At 37.0% G+C, this 11,047-nt stretch overlaps 1 protein-coding gene across 1 annotated transcript in view; it reads right to left on the bottom strand.

The window, feature by feature from the left end:
• Positions 1-669: 669 nt before the first annotated feature.
• The window catches only part of LOC128585054 (cAMP-specific 3',5'-cyclic phosphodiesterase 4D-like), a 288,963-nt gene continuing 278,585 nt past the window's right edge, over positions 670-11,047 (bottom strand). Inside the window, exon 3 of the mRNA XM_053590280.1 lies at positions 670-916. Coding sequence (XP_053446255.1) covers positions 683-916 — 234 coding nt within the window. The 3' untranslated portion in view covers positions 670-682. The remainder of the gene's footprint in view (positions 917-11,047) is intronic.

Here is an 11,047-nt window from a genome sequence, read left to right as displayed (position 1 = left end):
CTTAATGATGCAGCTGGCAAAAAGGACAAATAATGGATGTATCCATTACCCTTAATTTCTTCCACAATTTTTTACCTGATGATGTTGCTATTAAAGAGTACAAATTTCCTTGATAAATAGCAAGAAAAGAATAAAAACACAAAAAACTATACAAAGTAGGAATGTCGTATCATGGAGACACAATTGTGTTCAATTCTTTTGTAAGTACTACTGCCAAATAAAATCACCTTATACTAGGAACTGAAACACGACATATTCTCGTAAGCAACACCTCAAAGTGTCAAAGGCCAAATTACTAGGCTCATGAATATAATTACAAATTTCTTTGGATTCTAATTACAATACAATCAATTATTGATTCCAAACTCATTTTGCAGCAATGAACATTGCCTTTTCTTTCTAGATATGTATCCCACGTGGTAATTTGTCCATTAGTTCTCATCTGTTAAGAAATTTTTTATTAAATCACCATGGCCGATATTAATTTTCCAAGCACAGTTGCCCTTATTAGCATAAATCAGTACATTTTCAACAACTCCTTGCAAAACAATCTGACTAAATGTCTTCTCTTGCAGAGATTGAGATGTCACCTGAGAAAAATCATCCTTTTTTGGACTCTAGAAACTCTAATATCCTCCCACTCAAATCAAGCAATGAGCCACAAAAACTCATTCAAGGACACTCACCCACTGGAGTCTGCCGAAGTGATAGCAATCAGTGGCAAAATCTTCAGGGGGAGGCTGGTGGGTCTTTGAATGTTATCTGAATCACTTTTCAGGTCAGCTTGTTCCAACTGTCTGAAGGCAAGAGGGGGAAGCTGAATATTCCGACATGAAAGTCTCCGTACAAGATAGGGTTCCATTCCTCGGAGAGGGTCTTCCTCTTCATGACTGGAATGTAGTGTTTCCTCGGAGGCCTAAGGCAAAAGTTCAGGAAAGTACATGTAATCAACAAAAGTCCCAGTACTTATCATTTTATAATGGCTTTGTACCTTTCTGGGAAAGAAATTAGGTGAAATGTATACGTGAAACATGCTAACTAGGGAGCAAGACATTAACAGAATAATATCTGGTGCAAAGATGAGAACTCACAATCGAAATCTAAATTTATTTTTAAATAGTAAATTTGTTAAATTTTGCTAGGTATGGCTTGGTTATAACAGTTAACTAGCATCTTCAGTGATCTTAGAATATAGCTTTGGGCATAAATTCTATAAAATCAAAAATAAATCAATTATTTTTCATTTCTATGAAATGAATTACAAAAAATGCATTTTAACATATACTATGACTTATGCACATGGCAGGCTATAAATACAGTTAAGTGCTGCATAATGGCAAGGATCCATCCTGAGAAATGAGGCGCTGGGCGATTTCATCACGCAAACATAATAGAACGTACTGACGCAAACCTAGAGGGCATGGCCTGCTATACAACCACTCTGTACACTACATAGACGGTTGCTCCTAGACTGCAAATCTGTACAGCACTGTTCTGAATACTGTTGGCAATTGTAACACAATAATTCTTAGATATATTTGTATATCTAAGCATAAAAAAGGTACAGTAAAAATACAGTACTATAATCTTATGGGACAACCATTGTATGTAGGGTCCATGGCTGACTGGAATGTCATTTCACAGCACATGAATATATATCTGTATGTGCTTTTTTCTTCACATACATGCCTATGAAAAGAGAAGAATAAAATGAGTCCTCTTTTTTTTTTCACACTTAATACTGTATTTGTAGCACATGTTTTCATATGTCACATGTTACTCAGATATTCTCTTGCAAATTTTTATAAGTCTCTGGGAGGGGAATCAAGAAAGACATGAGAAGAGTCCTTGAGTACCAAGTAAAATTATATTTAGATCACAGCTGAATTTTGCAAATTTGATGCATGTTATCCACATGCAAAGACAAACCAAGTGTAGAATAAAATTGAAAATGTAATATTTTGATTCTAGTTGAGACAGATATCCTATTGCATGAGCAATAATCATTGCTAAGTGGCTGGATAGTCTACTCTGGCAACATTTATTATATGTGTATACCCAGAATTATAGCAGCACTGAATGTTATGACATGTTTCAATAGAGTGATGGGTTTTGAATGCTTACATTGCCTTCACTAATTGTGTTCTTAGTGTTAATCTCTCTAAGGCTTCCGTCTCTTCATTATAAAACCGGGACTAATATTTACATATTAAATAAGACCATGCATGTGATATGCACAGTTCATTACCTGCAATGTGACAATGGCAATTTCTTTCCCTTCTGAGTTTTATAGATAAAGAAACCAGCCCAATAGGGCAAAGCACATTTCTCAAAACTAGCTTGATGGTTGATCACCCTACATGTCGCATCCAAACCTGATTTAAATCTCTTTTAGGTTAAAGCTGGAGCTAATAAGCACTAGGCTGAACTACCTTAAAACTGCATGGACTTCGTAGCATCTGGACCTAGAATCTTCGCTGCACTCTTTTTTATACTTCTAGCTTTGGGCAAGTAACTGTGGCTCACTGAGGTTGTCTTGCATCTGAAAACTGAAGTAATAGTATCTACATTTCAGGGTCATTGTATGGACCACATGTGTAGTATCTGGAGCACCAAAGTCTGGCACAAAGTTTAAACCCACAAAATGGCAACCATGATCATAATTAAGGGTGATTATTTTTTTTCTTTCCACAGTGCTATGCTGCCTTTGATGTTCTTTCTCCAATTGGTTTCTAAAATGAAAATTTGTCTCTTTCTGATTTACATCTTGAGAAATGTGAAAGCATGTACAAGCTGGACTCAACTGATCGTCTGATTTTATGGACAAACAGGAAAACAGAAGGGCCCCCACCAAGGAAAGACAAGAGCAAAGCTTAAAACAAAGTTTATTTATTTCAAATCCTATATCTGAAGATCAGGATTTTGAGAATTTGTGCTTTGAGGGATCTACTTGCTTTATAAAATAGCATCAGTAATAATAACGACTAAAATGTACTGAATCCTTATTAAGTGATACAGTGTTTTAAATTTGCCATCTTATTTAATTTTTACTAAAATTCTATGAGTTAACACCTTTTACTGTTCTAGTTTTACATTAAAAAAACAAAAAACAGGGTGGCACCTGTGGCTCAAAGGAGTAGGGCGCCAGCCCAATATGCCGGAGGTGGTGGGTTCAAACCCAGTCCTGGCCAAAAGCTGAAAGGAAAAAAAAAAAAAAAAAAGAAAGAAAGAAAAACAAATATCCCCCAAACAAAAAAGTAGATACCTATAAAACAGCATGCTTTGGCCATAATGCCACATGGCTGGTAGGTTGACAAACGATTTCAGTTTGCCTGAGACTTTTTGCTTTTAGCACTGGAAGTCCTGTGTATGGGGAAACCTCACCATCCCAAGCAAACCAGGATTGTTGTTCACCCACCAGTCAGCATCCAAACCTGAATCTCTTTTAAGTTAAAGCTGGAACTAATAACTACAAGGCTGAACCACCTTAACAATGATAGTACCTGCCAGGGTAAAGGTACTGGAAAAGAATAAAAAACACACTAATTGACCATAACTCAATAAGCCTTACACTTCAATTTTTTTCAAAGACTTAACAGAACTGAGATCAGATCAGCCCTATATAAACATTAGAAATTGATAATAATCTCTGATTGAATATGGTAATAGAAATTCTAGGCTCTAGTCTGTCACTAATTTCTTATACCGTCTTACAAAGTCACTTAGCCTTGCTGGACTTTCATCTCCTTGGCCATTAAAATCAAGAGACTATACAAAATAAACCTTAAGACCACTTTCCACTCTGAAATGCTCTAATTTTGCAACAACCTATGGCAGATCAATGTTTCTGTGTGATTAACAAATCTAGAGATAGAGAAAGAAAGAAAACATACCCACAACGTAACAATCTTAGCAATCTCAGCTTTTATATAGGGAAAGTGAGCTTCTGTGTACTCAAGAAGTTCATCTAAAGACCTATCCGCAAAATTAACCCACATTCGTGGATAACTAAAAGCTTAATAGTAAGTTAATAACTTGTGCATGAGATTCTTTCATTTAGGATGAATGTAGAAAAGAATAACAAAGACTGCATCTAGCAAAGCTTTAGCAGTACTGAATGTAGTTGGCCAAACGTAACGTCTTTTTGGCAGCGTTTAGCTACCCACTCTGGATATTAACACTGTAATCTCAAATATACTTTATGCGACTCAGATTATCTGGTGAATGACTTAATGTTTGTGACATTTTCTTTTAGATAAAACTGCCTCAAGAGGTAACTTCTTTTGAATAAATTGTTTTTATTAAAAATAAAGTTTATGTTTCATGCTTATACACCTATATTGTCAGTTTAAACCCAAACTTCCTATAATTACATGTTTATCTTGATAATATATATTAAAGCAGATACCTATTTTTTCTGAGACAGAGTATCGTTTTGTTGCCCTGGGTAGAATGTTGCAGCAGCATCATGGCTCACAGCAACCTCAGACTTTTGGGCTCAAGTGATTCTCCTCCCTCAGCCTCCCAGTACCTGAGAATACAGGTGCCACCACGCTATCCAGCTAATTTTTGTATTTTTAGTAGAGATGGAGACTTGCCCTTGTTAAGACTGGTCTTGAACTCCTGAGCTCAAGTAATCCATCCACCTCGGCCTCCTAGACTGCCAGGATTACAGGCATAAGCCCCTGTGCCCAGCCTAAAGCAGATGTCTATATCCAAACGTTGTCCATTCAAAAATAGTATAAGTGGCTTTTTTACACACCAGATCAATGTGTATCCATTATGCTTAAGAAATAAAGAGAAAAACTTCTCAGGTAGAAGCAAAGAGGTTCTTATTTCGGGAAGACAGTTTAAACTGACCACCAACGCAACCTGAATCTTGCACTACTGCTAGAAAATGGCATTTCTGCAAGAAGATGAGGGAAAGGATAGAAGAGGAGAGCCCCATAGTTGACGGCCTCCTACATTGGTCACCTCCTTCAGTTGACCCAATCTTCAGAGACCAGACATGCATCACTTGTACATGCCAGCATAGTCGGCCCAGTTCCTCATGTTGCCCACTTCCATCTGTGGACCAATTTGTTCCAGCCCCTTGCCTGGTCAACTTACAGAAGTTCGACTATGTTTCTCATGTCTCCAAGCCAGTGTATATCTCAAAATATGATGCTCAAACCCTCTACATTAGAATTGCAGAAGGTGCTTGCTAAATTCAGACTCCCAGGTCCCAGTCCAGATCTTGCCCAACCAGTTTTTCTATGATTAGAGCTGAGGAGTCTGATAAGTCCTTGGAATGATTATTGTGCATACTAAAACTTAAGAACTCATGGTTTCGACATTTTAAACACAGTCTAATAAAACAGTTTGGCAAAAATCCAGCCACAAAAATGTTCACGGAAGTTCTTTTATAATAACAAATAACTGAATATAATCTAATTACTGTACTGAGTGATAGGCTTAATACATTTTGATATATCACATGATGAAACACAATGAAGCTGTTAAAATAATGCAGAATATGTTATTATGTTTATTATATAATATTGAATGAGAAGAACAAATTATAGAGTGCTCTCGTTTTTTTAAAACATACAATAAAACTAACATCAAAAAAAAAGGAAAGAATTTTTTATTCATAAAAAAATTTTGCAAAGATATATCCCAATATATATATTGAGTGGTGATACTAGTAATAATTCTGTTTTTACATCTTTATAATCATTAGCTCCTGCATTATCTGTAATAAAAATGTCTTATTTTTTAATTAAAAATATAATAAACATAGTAATAAAATGAGACAACATTCACCTTGCTATTGATGGGACTTGGATATATTTCTTATTCAGCTTCAAGATGTGCAATAACAAAAGAAAAGAAATGCTAAAATATTTGAATGAATTTAATATGAACCTGTCACATTATAGTAAAATAAAATTGTCCAATTATCCTTAATTAGCTAACGTATAGTTGACACACAAATAAGTTTAACATCATGCTTTTTAGTGTTAAGACACACACTTCTCTGAAAATCATATCTAAAGTGAACAATTCCATAGTAATTAATGCTTACAATAAATGAACATGAGATTTATTTTCAATATTATTATGATATTCCCTTTTCTTTCCTTCAACTTTTAGACAAGATATTGAATTGATTCCTTTGTTCTTTTGTTTTTTTTTTTTCTCCAAATGTAGATAACATAACATTTTCTCCCAATGTAGAAAAGGGCTTACACATAACTAGTGTTACATAAATTTCGGTGGTTTCTAATAATCTCCTAGGTTTTATTTTTGTTTCACATGCATATTTAAAAATGAAATTTCTGTAAAGAAACCTCCTTAAAATAAACATACATTGTCACTGTAGGGAAGAATGTTTCTCTGTGGGCATACAACTGGACCACATTTCCAGACTCCCTTGCAGGTAGAGATAGCTATGTCAATGGTGTTACATGATATGCCAATGCATTATAAACTGAGGCAATGTGTGCCATGTCCAGATCTAGCAATCAAAGCCTATGAGTCTAGCCCCTTATTTGTCCCCCTCTGCAGCCCTTTTTTATGTATTGAAGTAGAACCATAAGATGAATGAAGCCATGGTTCCTTAATCAGCGTTTATAGGAAAACCACTTGCCAATCAGACACTTAATTTGAGGTACAAGAGGCATACATACTCTTCTGTTGGGGTAATCTGCTAAAAGTTGGGGTTCCCTTGCCACAGGTAGTGCTATTTTATATGCCTAATCACATCTCTATTCTTTGAGTTCAATCTATCTAATCTTATACCATTTCCTGGTTAATTCCTTAATTAGGCATTCATCAAACATCTATCGCCTTCTAAGTTTATGTCAGGTGCTGGAAGGCAGAGAGTGCGGTAGGTGCTGCCTTCCCCTTAAGCATTTACTGTCTACTGGGGGAGAAAGATAAGTAAAAAATAATTACCAGTATGTGACAAAAGCTATAACAAAGAACTTAGGGTTCTTTAGGGGTACAAAGGTAGGATGAATAACTTTTGCAAAACGAAAGGAGGTACTAACCAGATGTGATATCGATAAAAAGAGAGAATTTGGACTGTCTCGAGCAAAAATCAAGAGATGTATGATTACCTCATGCCCTGGGCATTTCTTTTTTGACTTTCTGTCTACTTCTCCAATCATTTCTGTCTAGTGTCATTGCTGGCTCCTCTTAGCCATCTTAAATCTAGGCATTCATCAACCATTTCTATTTTCACTCTACACATTCATGTTGAAAATACCATCTAAGACAATGAATACAAACTACTTCCACCTTTTTATTTATGATCCCAAGTCAGTCTCCAGCCTGCCAATTGTAGGAGGATTGTTTGTTTATGTGCTTTTTCATTTTATTGGCCTCAAAACATGGATAAATCTGGAAAGGAGCACACCAGAACAACTTTTGTGTCCCTAGTGCCTGGGACAAAATATAAGCGAAGTAAATTTTGTTAAAAGAAAGAATAAAGCAAATATACTTAGCAAATATATTCCATTTCTTCAACTGCAGGAAATGGGGAAATACTGTTAGGCATTGGTATTACTGGTGATGTTACATTTGTAATTATTAGTATAATTTAGATATGTAACAGAAACACCTAATAAGAAACTTCTATTGAAATCCCAACACTAACAGCTACTCAAAATGCTTTGGATATCCTCATGTTTAAACCTTCTTTCAAGTACAGTAGCACATCAGTAAGTTGACCACCCAAGGAGTTGTAAAAAACTTTAAGCTCTGTAAAAGGAAATTTCACCTTTATTAGAATTTATAGGATAAATAAGACAATGTTTGATAATCGAATCTTCAAAGAGTAGGATACAATTTAATAGTATTGAAATAGATTGAAAATCATACTTACAGTCTTAAAGAACTATAGGCCAATAGTACACATTTATATATATATATATTTTTTAATGTCTTCATAAAATTTTTAACAATACACTAAGGGATAATTGAAAATTAGTATTAAGACTCTTTAAGCCCTATGTCAAATGTTTTTGACTTACTTCATTATTTACCCTGTTTCTCCGAAAATAAGACAGTGTCTTATTTTAAGGTGTGCTCCCAAAGATGCGCTAGGTCTTATTTTCAGGGGACGTCTTATCTTTCCTGTAAGTAGGTCTTATTTTCGGAGGATGTGTTATTTTCGGGGAAACAGGGTATTACATAGTGCATATTACCTTGAAATTAAACGCTATGTTACACAGTTTTTCAGGAAATTCACCAGTCAAGGCAAGAAAGGTAAATCCTTAATGTGTTTTAATATTGAAAGAGGCATTGTACAGAATTAAAACCATCCATTTGTATGAATACTGGTATACTAATATAGAAAAGGCATTCTTAGAAAATGAATTCCACTGAAAAGTTTCCACCTTAAGTTAACACAAAGATAACAGATAGCTCTCAAAAATCCACAGAGCATAATCCAAATATAAGCTGTGATTTAATACTGATTAGAAGAGACAGAAATCACTAAAACCTTTCTAAAACCATTTCCTATAACTCTCTCATCAAAACTTCTAAAAAGCCCCCAAAAGAAATAGAAAAATTTATCATTCAGTAATATCCTACTGTATGTTCTCATCAACAAGAAAGTCTATTAGAAACTCTAGGATTCAATTAACCTTCTGTAAATAGCATTGAACCTTTGTGGTGACCTTCAAAAACGAAATCAATTCGACTTTCTGAGTAGAGGAAGAAAAAAATTAAATGAAAAACATGAGTTCTACCAATTATACAGTTTACAATGATATACAGTAATAGAAACACAACTATAAAAAAACCCAACTTTTTTTACCAGCTGAAAATTATGTCTTAGACTTTCAGTACTTTGACAAATCTCTCACTTGAGGAAATCAGGTATCAAATCACACATTAAGAGAAATACAAAGAATCTATTTTCTTCATTCCCTAATTTTATTTAGAATATCAATACCAATCAAAAATGTTTTTATAAACATGAAACCAGAAACTAAAACCACCATGTAAGTGAAGATTTATTTATAATAATAAACTAGGTCTGTAAATCTAGACTAAATTAACAAATATCAGATTATGGAAAGGGAATACAAAGTAAAACTAAATTCTCTCTCCATGTGGGGGGAGCCAGAAATTATGCTTTTGCTCTTGGCTTTGAAGTTCAGATAACTGCAAAGTATTTCACTGGTAAACAAACTATAAACCAAAAGAATGTTTATATTAACTCTACATTCAAAATTATAGTTACCATTGAAGCATGTGTTCATTCTTACTATAATCAGGCTAACAATACCTTAACATTATTAATATGTATTGTATCATATGTTCTGTATAGATAGCTACTTGATCCTCATAAAAACTACATTAAAAACTATTATCATTCTCATTTTACAGATTTGAACAATGAAGCTTAGTTTCTTCAGAGTGACAAAGACAGCAGGTTGATCCTATAGGAGCTCTTCATAGACCACCTAGGCCTGGTTCCACATTTATTTCAGACAATGAAGAATAGCTGGTGTAGTCTAAATACTCATGGTAATGCATGTGAAAACTTTACTCTTTATAAAAAGCAAAAATTAGATAAGAAATAAATGAAATAGAGACTAGAAAAACAATAGGAAAAAGCAATGATATTAAAAGTTGATTTAAAAAAAAAGATGTACAAAGCTTTAGCTAGACTAACCTAGAAGCTAGGAATGAAATAAAAAAAACAAAATTTAATAAATGAAATTACAACTAATGTAACAGAAATAAAAGGACCATAAAAGATTATAGTGAACAGGAGGGGAGACAAGATGGCGGACTGAAGCCAGCTTTCAACAAAGGCTCCCGTCCAGAAGGAGAGTTAAGGGACAGGAATTTAGTAAGTATCCTGATGGACTTGAGCCTCACCAAGAGAGAAGGTTGAAGAACGCACATCAACACCGCTGAGGCAAGCTGTGATCACAAGGACGCAAACAAAAGGTACAAAATCCACCACCAAGCGGACGGGAGTCCCCCTCCCCCATGATACCGGCTCAAGAGCCCCACAATTGAACAAGTGGGCAGAAATTAAAGGCCCTCCCACTATACTCCAGGGAGAGACCTTCTAAAAACTGGACCTACCTCCCCTACTGGGGTGCCGTGGCGTTCTCCTGCCGGGCATAAAACTGAATAAAACATTGGGAATCCTTTGCCGGCAACCCTGAATCCCCGGCGCTCCCCTCCCACCCACTGAGGTCTGGAGGCCTGTCCCCCAGGAATTCGGATCCTTGGGTGATTTCTCAAGGGGAGTGGACAGTCCCCGAGTTGCGACTGGTCAGCATTGACTCTGAGGCGCGCGAGTGAGGAGAGGGCACCGGGCTGAAGGGGAGTCACGCCTCGGCGGCACTTCCCTGCGGTACAGTGCAGCAACCCTCCCCGGGCACAAGACTGAATAAGACTCTAGCTTCCCCGCTGAGAGCTGAGAGCCCCTACTCTCACTCGGGGTCTGAGGGCCTATCCCCCAGGAGTTCGGATCCTTGGGTGATTTCTCAAGGGGAGTGAACAGTGCCTGAGCCGGGTCAAGTCAGCGCTGACTCTGGGACACGTGAGCGAGGAGAGGGCACGCTGCTGAGGGGAAATCAAGCCTTGGCGGCACTTCCCTGCGGTGCAGTGCAGGAGCCCTCCCCAGGCCGTAGTGTTGCGTAAAACTGAATGAAACTCTAGCTTCCCCCCACACTCCCAATCGGGGTCTGGGGGCCCATCCCCCAAGAGTTCTGATTCTTGGGGGATCTCTTGAGGGGTGTGGACCCAGCACAAACTGCGGCCGCTCAGTGCTGACTCTGGGGCGCAGGACAGAGGAGAAAAGGGTCGGCTGAGTGCCCACACCAGAGCAGCAGTTCCCTGGAGGTAGATCAACAGCCGTTTTTTCTTTAACGGCAGAACGCTCACTTCTGGATATTCTGAGGCCACACCCCCTGTCTCCCTGGGCAACCAGAGGAGGCCACCGGTGAGCGGGGGATTTCCTGACACGGCTCACAAACCCGGGAAGCTTCCAGGGTGGGGCCGACCCAGAGAGGTGTTCGAACGCAAATCT

The sequence above is a fragment of the Nycticebus coucang genome, chromosome 1, assembly GCF_027406575.1.
Source record: "Nycticebus coucang isolate mNycCou1 chromosome 1, mNycCou1.pri, whole genome shotgun sequence".
Taxonomy (NCBI): Eukaryota; Metazoa; Chordata; class Mammalia; order Primates; family Lorisidae; genus Nycticebus; species Nycticebus coucang.
This window is presented reverse-complemented; position numbering and strand designations above follow the sequence as displayed.